The sequence below is a fragment of the Petaurus breviceps genome, unplaced genomic scaffold (genome assembly GCF_028583685.1).
Source record: "Petaurus breviceps papuanus isolate PSGF00001 unplaced genomic scaffold, PetGlider_PUasm1.0 37, whole genome shotgun sequence".
Lineage (NCBI taxonomy): Eukaryota > Metazoa > Chordata > Mammalia > Diprotodontia > Petauridae > Petaurus > Petaurus breviceps.
In genome coordinates this window covers 65,461,717-65,480,081 of record NW_027186296.1, presented here as the reverse complement: position 1 = coordinate 65,480,081, position 18,365 = coordinate 65,461,717, and the positions used below count along the sequence as shown (strand labels likewise).

The following is an 18,365-nucleotide window of genomic DNA, read 5'->3' as shown; positions in this document are numbered from 1 at the left end:
TGTTGTCTTCTTCTGAGTTTATATCTTTGTCTCTGCTCAAATTCTTTTTCATTGTTGGCTTATTTTTCAAGCCTGTTCCTTGACTTTGACCTTTATGTTAAAGTTGGTCTCTGCTCACTTGGGGGTAGTGAGACAGTGTCCCATACTTCAGGCTTTTTCATGCTATTATTTTCAAACCTAGTTCTAGGGATCTGCAAGTTTTCCATGCTTCAAAGGTAGTGTAATCTGGAAAGAGCTGTGGTCACTGTTCTGGTCTATGCTCTAGTCTTTACCCAGAAAGGGCCCCAGGTCCCCTGCAATTGCAGGAGTGCGCAGTCCTCTTGGCCCTGGAACTGTGACCATGTCCCCTGCTTTCCTTCAGCCACAAGCACTAGTGCTCTTCTCTGCCTTTGAATTGTAGAACAGGCTCCAGAAAGAGTGCCCTTCTGCCCTAGAAGTGGGATCCAGAATTGCTTATAGGCAATAGAAATACCAGTCAGCGCCAGCTGCACCCAGTGCCAGCAAAGAGTCCCTTGTAATCTCTTTCTGACCAGCTGTCTGACCCCTTACTGTCTCTGGTCTGAGAGCTCCCAAAGCTGCTGCTAGTGCTGTCACAGCCACCCCCAAGGCCCACCAAATGAAATATTTATTAAGAGTTTACTGTGTATTATGCACACTGTGCTAAATGCTGATAATATGAATAGAAAGTAAGACAGTTCTTCCTCTCATGGAGTTCACATCCTAATGGGGGGATGACATATAGGAGGTTTCAGCTACAAGTCAGATAGAAAGGTCCTGTGGTCTTTAGGGTGCAACAGCAAAGCAGATGATAATGGCTCTTTTTAAATGTCATTTCCATTGATCAAGTTCTATCTGCTTGTGATACTGAACCATTTGACAGTACCAAATACTTTAATGGCAAGAACTATATTTTTTGTCCTAGAGCTTCAATAGATGTGGATGTAGTACCTGTAAGTGCCATTGCCAGGCTGCATCTCCAGAGCAGTCTTTCCCAGGATGATGACTGAGGAAAGCAGGTTAGAAGCATTGCTATTCCAAAGGCTCTTGGGTTTGAGATCTTAGATCTTCTCCATCAGGGACTGAGGAGATATGGGGGTCTAAGTGGGTGGTGGTCTCTCTCTCAAGGTCCCTTACTGCTTCAGCTAAGCAGGCTTGCCTGCCCCGTGGGTGGCCTTTGGTTGGGGGTTGATGGCTGGCCTCTCTCCATAAGAATTGCTTCCTTGGATGATAGTTGTGAGGGCTAGGTTGGAAGCATGACCAGTATGTAGTCTGGGGGCTGCTACCACTTAATCAGACTGTTGGTCAGTGGTTGTTGCTGTTGGTGATGAGGAAGGTGGACCTCTTCTCCACAATGACTTCTCCCCTCAGTAATGGATGTGGGGGATGAGCTGGAAGCACATGTGGTGGTTAGGGTTTGGGGGGAGAGGATGATCAAGGTAATGGCAGTAGTTTGAACTGCTTGGCACAATCTGCCTCTTGTCTCTCCCTCAGGGGACTTTGATACTTCAGCTAGGCTGAGTATTGGATAGAAGTAAGGCGAATTCTTTCAGAAATGTCAACCATCCGTACCAATGAGAACAAAGTAAAACATTTTCATGATGGAATAAATATGACCACTCATGAAATTTGGACATACTGCATACTTCAAAGACAATTAATGTATGTGAAGGTGTACAAAGAGTTTTCTAAGATATCATAAAAGAAACCAACTTAATAAAAGCACAGGCCACTAAAAGGAAAGTTCTTTGCAAAATGGTGTGACAAGATGGAGCAGAGCATAGGGCATTTCTATATTATTGGAAAAAAAACTCTGGCTTTTTGAACCAAAGTACTTCAAAGGATATTTGAGCCAAAAGAAGAAATAGCCATTAAATTAAATTAAAATTAAATTAAATTCATTTTATAACAAAAAATTCCTTTTAAAAGTACATATTTTGTGGATATTACTGAAGAATTGAGTAATCTAAATAAATCAGTGTGAGGTCCTCAAATTTGTACTCTGCCTCAGAAAGGTAAAGTGGCTGCATTTGAGAAAAAACTTTGAGCTTTGGGCAATAAATTTACAATATGATATTTTGTTGTTTACCTGGGATTGAATCCTGTTTCTGCATCTCATTTCCTATTTATTAAATAGAAGAAAATAAAGACTTCCTTATTAATCAATAGAATGGTCTACAGAAGCAATTTTCACTTCATTTTAAAGATCTAGGTATTTCTAAAGAAATTAATAAGAAGCCCATTTGCCATGGACAAATTGATACATTTGATCTTATTCCATATGAATAAGTATGGTTAATAGACTCATTTTCTGATAGTATGTTGAAACAAGCTTTGGAACCTGAAAACCCTATGATTTAAAATTTCAACAGATCTCCCTCTATCTCTGTTGGCTATAAAAAGAATTCCCTGATTTATCAGGGAAAAAAAAAAGCAGTACAAATTTTACTACCATTTGTAACATCTTATTTGTATGAAAGTTTTTTTTGCTATAGTTATTATGACAAAATATCAGTCATTTTAATTATTTTATTTTTGCTTTTTGGAGGGGTAAGTGGGGTTAAGTGACTTGCCCAAGGTGACATGGCTAGTTTTTGTGCTAAGTGTCTGAGGTTGGATTTGAACTCAGGTCCTCTTGACTCCAGGGCCAGTGCTCTATTCACTGCACCACCTAGCCACCCCATATTTGCTCTAGACCTTGTAGCACTGTCTTCCCAATTGCTTGAGTACTTGGCTGGGAATATGAGTCAATAATTCAACTTTCAGTCAAACCCTTTCCTTTCTAAAGTTTCTAGCTCGAGGTGTGCCCTGAATGGATATCCTTTTCCCATCACTTCTTTTAACGTGCCCAATGATAGGATGCTCCTCCCTAGGGAAGCAGCCTCTAGGTGAGATTTCTGAAGGCAGAACCTTTTGACTCCCTACAATCTGTATGGTGGAAAGAGCACTGAATTTGGAGCTAAATGACCTGGGATTGAATCCTGGTTCTGCATCTCATTTCCTATGTGACCTCAGGAGGATCATTTAAGCCCTTTGTGTCTGTTTTCTCATCTGTAAAATGAGAGGGGTGAACAAGATGATATTTAGGGCTCCTTCCAACCCCAAAGCTATCATCCTATGATTTAATGCTGCTTTTGTACTTTGGATAACAGATGAGAACAGATGAGAATACTGGGCTACCTGAGGAGAAACTCAGAGATAAAGGAAGGGGCAAGAGAGAAAAAAGTGCCCTGGAACTAAGATTTTCTTCATGTTTTCACCTACTACAAACTCTTTAGAAAGAAGTTACCAGAAATAGTCCAAATGGGAAGAGAGGACTTTCAGAAACTAAACAGTCAAGTTTAGAATGGCCTAGAACCCAAAGAGAGGTTTGTTTCTCTGGTACCCTCTGGAGGAGGAGTTGTCTTTCCTATGGGATTCAGAAACTCATTTTTGTGTAGCTAGATCTTACTGGCTCTTTTTCTCCAAATGGCCTTTGTTTCTTCTTAGGACCTAATTTCTAGACTTGTCTAGGCTCACACAGTTAGCACATATCTAAAGTCAATTGCTATTAAGGGGTTTTAGCCTGAAGAAAGATGTAAAGGGAGGATTATAGCTTTCTTAAAATATATGAAAAGCTGTCATGTAAAAGAGAAATTATTCTTATTGTTTGTAGCCCCTATGGGCACAATTAGGACAACTGGATAGAAATTTCAGGGAGACAGATTTTGGCAAAAATAGAAAGAATATCTTTGGAGCAACTAGAACTGAAATGGGCTTCCTGGTGTGGAAATAATGCCTGTCACTGTAGCAGGGATTTTGGTGGAAGTGGAGTCTACCCAGAGTTCCCTCCAGCAGCAAGAAGATCATATGACTGATCAGTTTGTTTACCCAGTATGTGACAGTCATACTTTCCTTCTCTCCATAAATAATATGCTTACTTAATCACTTCTCCTTTCCAACTACCTTCACTCTCCAGGAAGATTGATGTGCTAGTCCCTTACTAGGTTGTAGAGTAGGAATGGAGTTCAGATTAGCCAGAGATTAAATGATTCAATCCTATGTACAAATCCCCTTTGCTTCTCTGCAATCCCTGTCATGGGGCTGCTCTCCCTGGTCTCCTCCTAGTTAAGGATCAGGCAAAGACAGGAAAGAATTGGCAGTAGACCTCCACTCCCATGCCTTTCCTTTCCGCCCTGATGAGCACTAATGGGCCAGGCCTGAGGGACACAATAGCAAGCTTTGATGTTCCACCAGCCAGCCCTAAAGTTACCGTTTATGTGGCCTGGATTTTCAACCTTCCTCTTTCTTCACTTTACCAGCAGGAACATTCCACTAAACTTTTGCTCCTTTAACCCATCCACCCCCCTCACCCACTTTCACCCATTGTGAGGTTTGAATGGATTCTCTTGGCATCTATCTGATTTAAAGCGAAAAGCTGAAATGAGTAATTCCTTGTGACAGGACTAATCCCAACCTGGTGACTTGACAAAGCTTTCCTCACCCACCAGCCTCTAGGACACCTCAGCCACCTAGTGGGGCCCCAGTCTAAGGACTCAGAAGCTCTAGGGGAGAGAGGGTAAGTCCTTGCTGGTAAGTCTGCGTTGCTGTGGGTCAGCATAGGAAGTTTCTCCCCAGGGGAACCATTCAGTGTTGCTTTTAAGGTTGGGCCCAACTAACTATTTCTTCGAGGTGGGTCCAAACCCAGTCTTAATTAGGCTATTTCAGGGGATGGGGACATAGGAAGGGGGTGAGGGCCACCCACTGTAAGAATATTTTAAATTAATACTGTGCTGGGTGCCACATTTTTTTTTTTAAACTCAGTGGTTCATAGTCACTTTTGTAAAAAGATAGGTTTAACCATCTTCTTTCCAAAATAGCTGAAAGTTGCCTGCCCCAAATAGCTGATGTCCTTGAGGCTGTTCAACTTGGCTGTTCCATGGGTCAGAGACTTCCTGGGTTGTCATCCCTCTGGCTTTAGTGTATTACATTTTCTCTGTGGGTTATATAGGAATGGGCCCCAGAGAAGGAGGTTCTCTTTGCCTCTCTACACCTATTCCCATGATAGGCCCATTTAGAAAGCAACAGTCTTCTGTCTGTCCATCCGGAAATCTACCTGCTTGAGCCTGTCCTTGTAGATTTGTTCCATCAGTTTGGCCACTTGACTTTTTCTGTTGTCTAAGAGGGTTTGGTAGATTCTCATTAATTTACCAGGTTCCTCAATTCTTCTCTGTTCAGTGATAGAACACAGGGTGGGATCCAATATGGACACAGAGTGGGACATTTGCCTGTATCTGGAAGGAAACATAGGGGTTTCTTGGCTTCAGGTATCAGAAACAAATCTCTCCGTTTATAGGCTAAGGATTTACACATCTAGTCTGGGTCCCCTGCCCCTGGTGCTGTAGGTACAGTAAATATAGGTCACACATTAGAGGCGACGAAAAAAAGAATGAGACCTAAAAGAGGGGGGAGAGAGATGGAACTGAGGGGCAGAGAGAAGGGAAGAGGTAGTCAGTCAGTCAATAAATATTTATTAAGTGCCTACTAAATGCCAGGTATAGTACTAAGTGTGGGAAACACTGTGATAAGTGCTAGAAAGAAAGGGAATAGAAGAGAAAATAGAGAGAGACATAAAGAAGAGAAAGAGGCCTGAGAAGAGAGGACAAAAGTGGGGAGAAGAAAGAGGTAGGAGAGAGAATAACAATAGGGACTAATAGAGGGGAGAGTGAGAGAAAGCAGAACTGTTCCTTCTGGAAGACTGAGGAAGGTAAGAGGGGGAAGGAAGTGAAAGGGGCATATGAGGTGGGTGTAGTTCTCTGCTGCAGATAAAATAGCTCTAGAAGTAGATTGATTACTAGTCTTTGAATTTTAAAAGCCCCTCTGTTTTGCATAAGAATCTGACTTTTTAGCATAGAGGAAGGTCATTCTCCCTATCACTTTCTATGCATTTGGGCATAGAAAGTTTAAGCAACTTAAAAAGATGTTCTGTACCAAGGATGTTAGGGCCTCGAGGTGGTGCTGAGATAGAGCTCGGGGGCCTGGAGTTAAAAGACTCATCCTGACTTCAAATCTGATCTCAGACACTTCCTAGCTGTGTGACCCTGGGCAGGTCACTTAACCCTGCTTGCCTCTGTTTCCTCATCTGTAAAATGAGCTGGAGAAGGAAATAGCAAACCACTTCAGTATCTTTGCCAAGAAAACCCCAAATGAGGTCACGAAGAGTCAGACACGACTGAATAACAACAACAACCAAGGGAAGTTGGTTCTTGTTTCAGAGATGGCGATGGTGATGGATGGGAAATCAAACCTGGTTCATAGGGAAAAGTGCACAAGTGAATAAAAAACAATAATTTCTTTCATTTTTTACTTACCATACTCACCTTTTCCCGCTAGAGCCAACGTAAGTAAGTCCTGGGGTTAGTCCCAAATTCACTGGGATAGGAACTGGACCTGTGGTTTCACTGATACAAGGAACTCATGGTTCAGGAGTTCAAGGCTATCTATGCTGGTTGGCACATTCTCTGCGACTTTTAGCCTTGGGGGGCTGCAAGAACACTGAGAGATTGTGACTAGCCCAGGATCACACAGTCTATGTCAGGGGCTGAACTTGAAACCAGGTCTCCTTGGCTTTAAGATAAGCTTGCCCAGGGGCGGCCAGGTAGCACAGTGAGTAAGCTCCAGTGTCGGGATGACCTGGGAATCAAATCTGGGCTCAGATACTTATCACCACACCCAGAAATAACTGGCCCTGTAACCTTGAGCAAGTTACTTAACCCCGATTGCTTAAAAAAAAAAAGATAAGCTTGCCCATGCCATAAGCAATGCAGCTACTCTTCTCCTTATTTCAGTGTGAACTTTAATATTCCAGTGACCATTGAAGACAGGTTGGTCCTTTGACCATGCCATGCATAGTCATAGACTATTAGAAAAGCAGTGAAGCATAATTCTGAACTTGGAGTCAAAAGACTTGACTTTGAATTTTGGCTCAGACAAGTACTGGACGTGTGTTTCTGGCCAAGCCCTTTACCCGCCTATAGATGAAGAAACTGCAGTTTATATTTTTTATAACCTTATAGGGTTGTTGTGAGAAAAGTGCTTTGTAAAACTTAAACACTGGCAGAAACACACAAACACTCTCCATGTGTTAATATTTAAAACAATATAATATAGGACATATGTGTTATAAGTAGAGTGCATTATCTATTTGTTATACTTTTGTTGTTGTTGTATCTGACTCTGTGACCCCATAGACCACAGCATGCCAGAGACCTTCTATTTTCCTCTATCAAAGTCTGTCCAAGTTCATGTTCGTTGTTTCCATGACATTATCCACCTTATCCTCTGCCCTCCCCTTTTCCTTTTGCCTTCACTCTTTCCTAATATCAGGGTCTTTTTCAATGAGTCCTGTTTTCTCATTATATGGCCAAAGTATTTAAGCTTCAGCTTCAGTATTTGACCTTCCAGTGACTGGCCTGAATTCATTTCTTTAAGTATTGGCTGATTTGATTTCCTTGCTGTCTAAGGGACTCAAAAATCTCCTCCAGCACCACAATATGAAAGCGTTAATTCTGTGGCATTCAGCTTTCATTATAGTCCAACTCTCAGTCAAAACCATAGCCTTGATTTTATGGACCTTTGCTGGCAAGGTGATGTTTCCGCTTATACTCTATGTAGTGAGTCATTATAAGATGGAAGGGACCTAGTCAAGTAGTCTAGTCCTTTCATTTGACAGATAAAGAAGCTAAGTCCCCAGAAAGGGAAGTGGCTTCCCCATTGTTATGCAATAAGTGAGTGGTAAAACTGGGACTGGAAAGCCTGAGAGTTGGAGAAGACTTTACCACTGTTTATCTCATGCCTGTGCTTGAGCTCTTGTGCCTGGTCTAGATCAGCAAACCTTAAACAGAGCTATAGTTGGATTAATAGGGGATGGCAGGCCCTCATATGGGGATTGGTATAGGCTTAAATGAGAGGCTTGACCCAGATGACCAGGTTCAGTCCATTTCTTTGATACTTTGGGGAGCTATAATTTCATTATTGTGAGCACTCCCATTATGGACACAGTTTGCAACTTCTCTCCATCTTAGACTGTTTTCAACATGTATGGTAGGAGAAAAATGGATTACCCTGAGACCAAACTAGTAATGATGAGGCTTCTCAAACTTAGCTAAACTGATCCTCATATAACACATATACACATACACACACAATACAACACAACACATGCTTTATGCATTAAAAAACAAACAAACATTATTTCCAAGGAGTTCATAGGCTTCACCAGACTTCCAAAGGGCTCCAGAACACACACAAAAGGAATAACCCTTATCTCAAATCATCTAGGAGGCAGTCCATATATGTACATATGATCATATATTCATGTGTGTGTATCAGTGTAAGTATGTGTATATATACACATAGTCCACACTCAAAGCCTCTCTGCTGAGAAGATCCTTTTCATAGCTTGTACTATGCTGATGGAGCCTTTGAAAACCCAGGGTCATTTACGTCCAGGATGAGGCATTAGGGGATGATTATAGTGGAGGCCTCTAGCTCTAACATCTCAGAATTCTATGGTTTCTCCCACACAATGGAAGAGAAGGCAGAAGGGAACAAAAGAACAGTTTTGGGCAGGGGCTCTCCAAAGGAAGATTCCCTGCCTACCCAACCTGCCTGTTGGGCTCCAGTCTCAGCGGGAGGGCTTCCCTTCCTCTGCCTCAGTCCCTTGACACAAGTTGGGAAGGCTTCTCTTTGCTCAGAAAGTGTTGGTCCTAGGTTACCTTTTAGATGATCTGAGACAGGGGCTATTCATGTTTTTGAGTATTTTGCCAGTCTGGTGGAGGCTACAGACACTCCAGAAGCATGTTTTTAAAGTAATAAATAGAATACATACCAAGGAAAAGGATATATAATGAAATGGAATCAAAATAAATTTTTTCAATGAGTTCACGGATGGACTGCTGGATAAGAACCCCTCTTCCGTTTTTCCATCCGGTCCCCCCCGCATCGCGCTCACACGGAGCTCTGGGTGCCCCGCAGCGCCGTGATCATCTACTGGGATCATCAGCCCTGATGAGGCGTTCTCCGACATGTACAAGATGCGGCAGACTCGCGGCGTGAACGGGCTGTGCATGCAGGTGAAGGGGAAGATGGTCAGTAGGACAGAGGGTATCCGTGATGACTGACTCCGGTGGAAATGGCTCTGCTGAAGGTCCTGAGGGTGAAGGAACAGATGCCACTGCGCTCTCTGGAGCTGACACAGTAATAAATCATAACCTGCAAGAAACTGGTTTCACTAAAGAATCCTACAAAAAGTGCATCAGAGACTACATGAAATCAATCAAAGGCAGACTTGAAGAACACGAGTCAGCCCCAGAAAACCTTTTGTGACCTGAGGGGCAGAACAAATCAAACGTATTCTTCCTAATTTTAAAAACCATCGGTTCTTCATAGGCAAAAACATGAATCCACATGTCCCCTGTGATTCTCTTGGTCTTCCGTGAGATGGCGTGACTCCATATATGATTTTCCTTAAGGATGATTTAGAAATGGAGAAATGTTGACAAATTTCACTGATTACTTTGAGTCACCTGTCATCATAACTGTCATCTGCACACCACCAGGACTTGAACAAACTTGGACTGATATCATCTTGAGCACTATTAATTTATTTTTTACCTTAATTTATTTGGAGTGGAGGCAGTTTTTTTTTTAAACATGTAGGTTGTCTAAAATAAAATGCATTTAAACCCCCTCCCCCCCCCCCCCCCCCCAAAGAAAAAATAAAGGAATCCTACTTGGATACATCCTGAGGCTATTCTGGACCCAGTTCCTCTGGCTGGTCTTTCGCGGGGCTTGCTCTTATCATTGGCTATTTGTGTTCCTTTCTAGGGAGAAAGAGTGTAGGGGAGAGGGGTATTTACCAGGTTAGGATGTCTTTAAGGTCTACGTATGTACACCTTTGTTTTTGTGTAGGAAAGGGAGGATGAATGATGTAAGTTGGTGGTTGAACAAGGCTTAGGAGTTTAGCTCTCCCTCCCCTCCCCCTGCCCTCAAACCTCAAAACTGTAGCATTTGTTAATGGAGTACAAATAGGGTATTTTTCTGGGCTGACCCAGCCCAACAGGTTCAACTCAAGAAAGATCAAGGATTGAGATTTGATGGTATTTCTTCTGTTTATATACATTCTTTTAATCAGCTGTTTGGGCCCTTTTTGTAATAGGACTGCAGCACTGATTTCCCATCATTGGAAAGGAGCTGATGAGAGGCAAAGGGGTCCATTAGAGATATTGTCACTACTTCCAGTCACGCAGGACCTTCCTGGGAGCAGCATGTCAGAAGGAGTGAGTACCCCTAGGTTCTCTCCTTCCTCTTCTCTTTTCCTCCAATTCTCCTGCCATCTCTTCTAAAAGAATAGGCACGCACTATAGGAACTTGGATCTCATTTCCTGCAGACTCTATGTTCTAGTCAGCCCAGTCATCCACTCACAAGGTGAGGACTTACCTTGTATTCCTATTTCTGGACTTATGAACAAGCACACATTTAAGGGACCAGATAGGACCTTTCAGGTGGCTTTTTCAGAGTAATCTGGCTTTGCTCCTCCTTGCTCCTTGTCTCTCCTTCCAATTCTCTACTTTATTACCCAGGAAGGAACATTCCGGACAGTCTCCGAGGAGGAGCAAGAGCTGCGTTCCAAGCTGGAGAGACTCACAACCAAGGATCATGGGCCTGTCTTTGGAAGGTGCAGCCAGGTGCCCCCACACACCATGCAGAAGGTAGAGGAGATCAGTGTGGGAGAGGGGGAAAATGGGACAGAAAGTCACTGAATCACAATTTCATACAGTTAGAAGGAACTTCAGAGGCCATTTCAATTTACCATGTCATTTTATAGATGAGGCTCAGAGTTATTGAGTGAATTGGCCAGAGACATACAGCTAGTACATACCAGAGGCAGGATTTGAGCCAAGGACTTCCTGATTTTAAGTCCAACATTCTGACCACTATACCATGCTAAGTCAGGGGAGGTAGTGTGTCCCAGCAAAAGCAACACCATGGGCTAGCAAAGGCAATGGCCCATCATCCTCACACCTATAATTTGTTTATCCTTTTCCCCGTCCCTGAGGTATTCAGCTGAGCCTAGATTATCTCAATCCAGAAGACCTGACTAGTTCTAGGGTCACACTGAGTGTATAGGCCATAACTATAGGATTGTGGGTACTATGGTTTGCCCTAGAAAAAGACAAATTCTCTTCCACCCCCTCTTATATCTGTTGCCAGGAAGCTCTGAAACCAACTCATTTCCTTAGGATTCTCTTAAGATCTCTAAAGAGAAGGTGGAATGAGGTAGTGTGTAATAAGAATACATTGAGCTACATGTTGGATAAGTCTGGGGAAAAGGCTGAGGAAAAAACTATCACCAACATACTTTTGGCTATAGGGCCTTACAGTTCTGTGGAGGTCTGAGAGGAACTGTCAAGCTCCCATTTGATCTGAACACCTCCTCTCCAGCAATACCCCTGAGATGAAGCCCTCTCAATAACCAGAAAACCCTTTTCCCATCCTAGTGCCCTAAACCTATTATACCAGGAAAGCGAGAGCCAGATTAGACAGCTGATTGCCCTGGGAGAACCCACAGAATATGATTCTGGAGCTGCAGTGTGATGAGGGGACCCAGGGAGGTCTGTAATTCCCTCTGGACTGATGAAGATAGGGTTCTCCTGAGGCAATATTGTAAGGCCTTTGTTGGATTTGTATAAGGATCTTGGGGCTAGGTGCTATTTGCTTAAAATCCTCGATTTTGAAAACGGCATAATTTGGAAGTGTCTATTTCTTAGTTATACAATGAAAATAAGGATAGTATGTGAATTTCCCCAATTTGCCCCAAATATGAGATTTTGAAGTTCAAATAAGGATACTACTTGAAAAAAGATTGTACTCTTGGAAGAAAAAAATTGATACACTTTTGGCCAAGTCTCCATTTTCCATTTAGGGCATGTTATCCATCATTCTAGGCTGTTACTGAAGCCTGTTAGTCTTGTTAAATGTGGAAGTTGGCTCCTTAAAAGTACCAGCTCCCTTTTCTCCCAGGTCTTTTATAATGGATGCTGTGATGTTTGGGACCATTCCTCTCAGATAGCCCTTATGTCTGTCTCCAATTCCAGGCCAAGGATGAGCTCAACGAGACAGAGGAATCTCGGGAAGTGGCTGTGAGGGAATTGCGGGAAATGGTTCAAGAACAGGCTGATTCTGGAGATGAAATGGGTCGACTAGTGGCTGAGAAAGTACAGGGGAAGGAGAATGACTTCTTCCTCCGTTTTGTTCGGGCCCGCAAATTTGATGTCAGTCGTGCCTATGACCTGCTTAAAGGTGAGGCTGGGTGCCAGCCCTTGGAACAGGGTGTGTTCAGGAGGAGATTGACAGAGTAAGGCCCTTTAGGACTGTGAGCCTTCCCATACCTTTCTGCCTCCCTGGTTGTATCCTTGAAGTCCCATTTAGAATTCTTTATGTCACTTACTGGTTATATGAACCTTGATTTTTTAAAATGGGAAAGTGAAGAGGTTATAGGATAGCCACATGTGGCCTTGAGGCCATAGGTTCCCCACCCATGCTCTAAGGTCTTAGTCCGTCATTCTCTGGCTCATACATTCTGGGATCCTGTCCTGAAGGTACTATCACCACTATAATATTGTTTTCTCTTTCCTTCATTAGCTGGTTTCAACTTACTTTTTCTGGAAGAGCCTTTTCTTCCCATACTACACAGGGACCTGTGGAATGAAACTACATCATAGAATTGGGGCAATATGCCTAACTGAATAGGGGTGCTTCTTCTCCCTGGCTACCTAGATAGACTTCAAGGCTTAGTTTCAGGTTTGCGAATATTGCAGGAAGAGGAGGGCAGAGAGAGTAGAGGTCATTGGGACGAGTTTCTTGGCTCCTGGGACAGGAAGTTTCTTAATGGGCTAACTGGATAAATATGCTATTGCTTAGACCAAAATAAGCTCTGCAGAATGACACATGTTTCCCAACCTTCTCAAGTAGGTAGTTGTATTACTTTGCAGGGTTTGCTCTAAGAGTACTTATGTCTGTGCTAAGCAGAAAGAACTTTCCTCCTACCTCCAAAGGCAGGGCCATAACTGGCAATTTTTGTTCTTTAGTCAAGTGACATGAAATCTACTCTCAAGTACTCCTAGGGAGGCCACCTGTGAAGTGAATGTTCTGTAAATTTCAGTGCCCTAGCACAAAACCCTGGGCACTCCTAATCTCCTCCAATTATAGCTTTGCCAAGGAAAAGTGGCCTAACTTGGTTTAGTATCAACATCAGTGAAACTGGATCCATGCCCAGTAGATCAAAAATCTCTAAAGCCTTTAAGTGAAGAAAAGCATAAACTACTTCTGCAGATCTCCAGGGATGGCACAGGGGAACAGGCTACCTTGGACTGTGTTTGGCTTCTTCCTCTCACCAATAGGTTATGTGAATTTCCGACAACAATACCCTGAGCTCTTTGAAGATCTGTCACCAGAGGCTGTTCGTTGCACCATTGAAGCTGGTTACCCAGGCATTCTCTCTAGCCGGGATAAGTATGGTCGTGTGGTCATGCTCTTCAACATTGAGAATTGGGACTATGAGGAAATTACTTTTGATGAGGTCAGCAAGGGGCAGCAATTTCTCTGTTACATTCAATCTCACTCTAGTGTGGGCCAATAACCTCAGGTTATACCTATGCTTTTTAGAGGGGGGAAGGCAGGGCAATTGGGTTTAAGTGACTTGCCCAAGGTCACATAGCTAGTAAGTGTTAAGTGTCTGAGGCTGAATTTGAACTCAGGTCCTCCTGACTCCAGGGCCAGTGCTCTATTCACTGCGCCACCTAGCCACCCTCCCCCCATTCAATATTAATAATTAGAAATATAAAATCTCATGACCTGCTCTGCAGAAATGTTTCCCCATCCACTCAGTAATTTGGCATATTAATTCAAACTATTGTTTCTTATACAAATTCCTTAATTAGTAGCATTTCCTCCAGAATTCTCCTTGTAATAGAAAAAACAGTTAAAACCAATCAATGATTGCATCTGATAGAGTTTGCAGCAGTTGTTACCCAGAGACCCCTGCTTTTCTATCAAGATAAGGAAGGTGTATATATATCATCACCTGTCCTTGTAACCTGCTGCCTTTTACATTGTTTTCACTCACATTATTGTAATCACTGTGTATGATGTATTCCTGATTTGTTTTCTTCATTTTGCATCAGTTCATACAAGGTTTCTTATGTTTCTCTGAATTTTTCATTCATTACTTCTGACCACACAAAAATATTCTACTAATTCACATACCGCAAGTTTTTCAGCTGTTCACAAATCAGTGGGCGCTCACGTTGTTTTCACATGTTTTGTTATCACAAAAATGTTGCTATGAAAAGTTTTATTCACGTGGGACTTGCTTGGGGAACACGGGGTCACTGAGTAAAAGGCATGAACAATTCAGTAAAATTTTCACAGAGTTTCTCGCTGTTTTCCAGAATGGCTGAACTAAGTCACTGCTCCACCAGTTATAACTTAGTGTGCTTGCCTTCTAGCAGCACAGCTAATGCTATTTCTGTCTTTTCTTATCTTTGCCAGTTTCATGAGTGGGAAGTGAAACTTCAGAGCTATTTTAATTTAAAATTCTCTTATTGCTAAATATTGGAAGTTTTTTTTTCATTCTTCTTCTGAAAACTGCTCAAGTCCTTTGACCACTTATCTATTGGGATGATAATTCTCTCTTCCCTGAGGAAAGGTAGCAAGACTGGGATACCTTCTCTCTTTTCCCTTCCCTTCATTGTCCTTCCCTTATTCCTACAATTCCAGGACCATCATCAAAGTTTTCAGGGGCCACTTTTATTCTCTTCCTCCTATTGAAAAAGTATAGGGTCACCTCAGACATCATTTGGCCAATGTCCAGCTCCACTTTGGAGCTGAAATAGAATCACTTTTGGATGAGGTAAAGCATTTGTTCATAACAGGTAAGTAAAAACATCAGGTCCACAATGTACTAGAAGAAGAAACTCAGTTCTGGACACTAATAATGTAAAGAAATATACTAGCAGTTGGATGAGTAAATGGCCTTATCTAGAAGGAGGAAGTCAGTATAGATCCCAGGTTCTGGAATCTCCCCAGACACCAGTACATTATAGCAAGATAACTTAAACTTTCCTCATTTCCTTTTCTCCCCTTTGTGCTGAAGATCCTGCAGGCATACTGTGTCATCCTGGAGAAGCTGCTGGAAAATGAGGAAACACAGATTAATGGCTTCTGCATTGTCGAGAACTTCAAGGGCTTCACCATGTACCAAGCAACAGGTCTCAGGCCCTCAGAGCTCAGGAAGATGGTGGACATGCTCCAGGTAAGGTCACTTTTACCACTCTCCTCTGTTATTTTCTCATAGCTCTAAGACTTATCTAAAAAAGTCACTTTTTTATCTTTAGATAGATTTTAAATAAATAAGCTTTAGCTAGAACCAAATAGAAATCACAGTAAATCTAGTCTGTTTTTAAAACCCTTCAGAGTAGAAGACTGCACATCTTCCCTTGGTAACCCATTGCAGTGTTTAATGCTATTCTAAGGAAAGTTCTTCCTAATAAATAGCTCATCAAAATGGCAAAGTCTTTATAACTAACTCCTTTTCTATGTAGGATTGTGAAAGGATGGGGGCCATGTGGCAGAATGAGGTAAAATAAGACAATCTTGGCAGTCTATAAAGTGAATCAATTCACTCAGCAGGCAGCTGGCAAAGCTTGAATATTTAAAATGACAAGGTACCTGAAAATGAATCATTTTTCTATCTTTGTCTTGCTGGCTCCACCCAATAACGATTTATTCCAAGTGACAACTGAAAGGGAAGGATAACAGAAGCTGTCCCTCCAGCAGGTTCAGCACACAGATGGGAATAGGGGCCCCTGAATCCTCTTCTTGGAAGGACTATGGTGGGCCAGTCTCTTCTTCACTGTTTGCATCCCTGTTTACTTATGCAAACACAAGGCAAATGCTTCTTTCAAGCCAGGCCTTTCCCAGGGATTGGCAGGACAAGTGAAAAGTTGAGAACTAGTCGAGAAGATGGGGGAAGTTATCTCTTTGTTTCTGCAGGACTCTTTCCCGGCCAGATTCAAAGCTATCCACTTCATCCACCAGCCATGGTACTTCACCACCACCTATAATGTGGTTAAGCCTTTCTTAAAGAATAAACTGCTGGAGCGGGTGAGTATGAGAAGGTTGGGGTTTACTGAACCAATGAGGTCAGGGCGGGGAGCAAGAACTGGGTCCACCAAGGGCTCTGACTATTGGTCACAAGGCATTGAACTATAACAATGTCCAAGGTATAAGACTCAGATTGCCAAATGGACATAGGCTGAGGGAGAAACTGTCTATCATATCAGTTGGTCAGTCAACAAACATTTACTAAGGCCTACTATGTGACAGGCACAGTGCTAAGAACTGGAATACAGAGAAAGGCAAAAATATGGTCCTTACTCTCCAGGAGCTCACATTCTAATGCCAGAATCTGTTATCTTAGCTTCTGATCTGAAAATTCCAACTTTAAGTAACCTCATGAATATGTTCAATTTCACAAGTACTTACTTACTATGGGCAGAGTATTATGCAACAAAAAAATTGTAACAAGAACAGGCAGTTTCTACCTTATCCAATTAGAGAAACAACGAAAACTTCTGTGCAGAGTGTACAGATGAGTAGGGAGATAGGATATCAACATAGATAACTATAATGCAGAATATTACATGGTAAATACATTAAGAGATTTATAAAACCAAGTGCTATATGAGGTCCTGAAGGAAAGTCACCATTGCCCAAGGAGCTCAGGGAGGGCTTCCTCAGGGAAGCGGCATTTGGCTTATATGTTACAATTATGGGCAGGAATTCATCAAGTAAAGAGAAGAAAAATGGATATTCTAGATAGAGGGAACAGTGAGAAAAAAACACGGGGCAAGTTCGGGGACAGAGTGATTTAGTTCAGCTGCTGTGGAGCGTGTGTGGAGAGGCCTACTGTGGAGTAGGGCTAGAAAGACAGGATGACCCCACCAGGGGTGGGGAACCTGTGGCCTTGAGGTCACCACGTGTGGCTCTCTAGGTCCCTGGTGTGGTCTTCTGATTGAGTCCAGATTTTACAGAACAAATCATTTTATTAAGGGGATTTGTTTTGTAAAGTTTTGATTCAGTCAAAGGTCCATACTTGAGCACCTAGGGCCACATGTGACCTTAAGGCCACAGGTTCCCCACCCCTGCCCTAGACTGTGGAGAGCCTTGAATGCTGAGCAAAGGAGATTGAATTTTATTTAGCAGGTAATAGAGAACCAATGAAAATTTCTGTGCATAGAAAGGAACATAACCAGTTCTACACATAAGAAAGATTATTCTGGCAATGGTATTAAGTCCAGATAGGGAGAGGAAAAGGAGAGAAGGGAAAATGTGTCAAGAAACAGTCCAGGTAAGAGGTGAGACACAAGAGGGCCTAAACTAAGATGATGGGAAGGGAATAAACATTTATTACATTTCTTCTATGTACCAGGCACTGTGCTAAAAGCCTTACAAATATTATCTCATTTATGTTCAAAACCGTAGAAAATAGGTGCTATTATGACCCCCATTTTACAGTTGAAGAAACTTGAGACCGGCAGAGGTGAAGTGGCTTGCTCAGTCACACAGTTAGTAACTCTCTGAAATCAGATTTGAACTCTGATCTTCATTCTGTCCCTGTTCCACCAGGTTTTCCAACTGGTGGCAGTAGAAACAGAGAGAATGGGTCAGATGTTAGAGATATTGTCAAGGTAGTCTTGATAACTGATTGAATATGAGAAGTGAGAGAGAGAGGAAAAGGAAAACGATTATACCCTTCCCTGTGCTCTTATGCCCTCATGCCAGACATCTTCCTTTTTAGTCGTTTCTCTTGCCTCACCTTAGGTCTTCATTCATGGAGATGACTTAGAGACCTTCTTCCAGGAAATTGATGAAGACATACTGCCCGCAGACTTTGGAGGCACGCTACCCAAATATGATGGCAAAGTCATAGCCGAACAGCTATTTGGACCCCGAACTGTGGCTGAGGATACTGCCTTTTGAGAAAGCCTACCTGTTACTTCCCCCAGAGACACCAGTGATCCTCTCTGCCAGTCCTAAAGGAAAACAATTTTCTGATAAATTGCTTGTGCAAGTGACCACGCATATATTTTTGTTGTTGTCTATGTGTGTGCATACCCACGCCTTTCTCCACATGTGTAACACCAGTCAAGATCAGACATGTATATTTTGCTTTTTGGAGGGGGGAAGGCAAGGCAATTGGGGTTAAGTGACGCCCAAGGTCACATGGCTAATAAGTGTTAAGTGTCTGAGGCTGAATTTGAAC

The 18,365-nt window shown here is 42.5% G+C and overlaps 1 protein-coding gene and 1 pseudogene across 1 annotated transcript; both read left to right on the top strand.

The window, feature by feature from the left end:
- The first annotated feature begins 4,314 nt into the window (after positions 1–4,314).
- RLBP1 (retinaldehyde binding protein 1) lies at positions 4,315–18,184 on the top strand. The gene is made up of 8 exons (XM_069098569.1): positions 4,315–4,555; positions 10,196–10,316; positions 10,621–10,749; positions 12,136–12,340; positions 13,441–13,619; positions 15,195–15,353; positions 16,094–16,204; positions 17,924–18,184. The coding sequence occupies exons 2-8, from the start codon at positions 10,305–10,307 to the stop codon at positions 18,080–18,082; spliced, it is 954 nt and encodes a 317-aa protein (XP_068954670.1). The 5' UTR covers positions 4,315–4,555; positions 10,196–10,304; the 3' UTR covers positions 18,083–18,184.
- On the top strand, positions 9,024–9,536 carry LOC138168341 (translationally-controlled tumor protein homolog pseudogene; annotated as a pseudogene).
- Positions 18,185–18,365: the final 181 nt, after the last annotated feature.

Coding starts and splice junctions, on each gene's coding strand:
- RLBP1 (XM_069098569.1), top strand. Junction 10,750..12,135: donor CCCCACACACCATGCAGAAG/GTAGAGGAGATC, acceptor CTCCAATTCCAG/GCCAAGGATGAGCTCAACGA. Junction 15,354..16,093: donor AGATGGTGGACATGCTCCAG/GTAAGGTCACTT, acceptor TTGTTTCTGCAG/GACTCTTTCCCGGCCAGATT.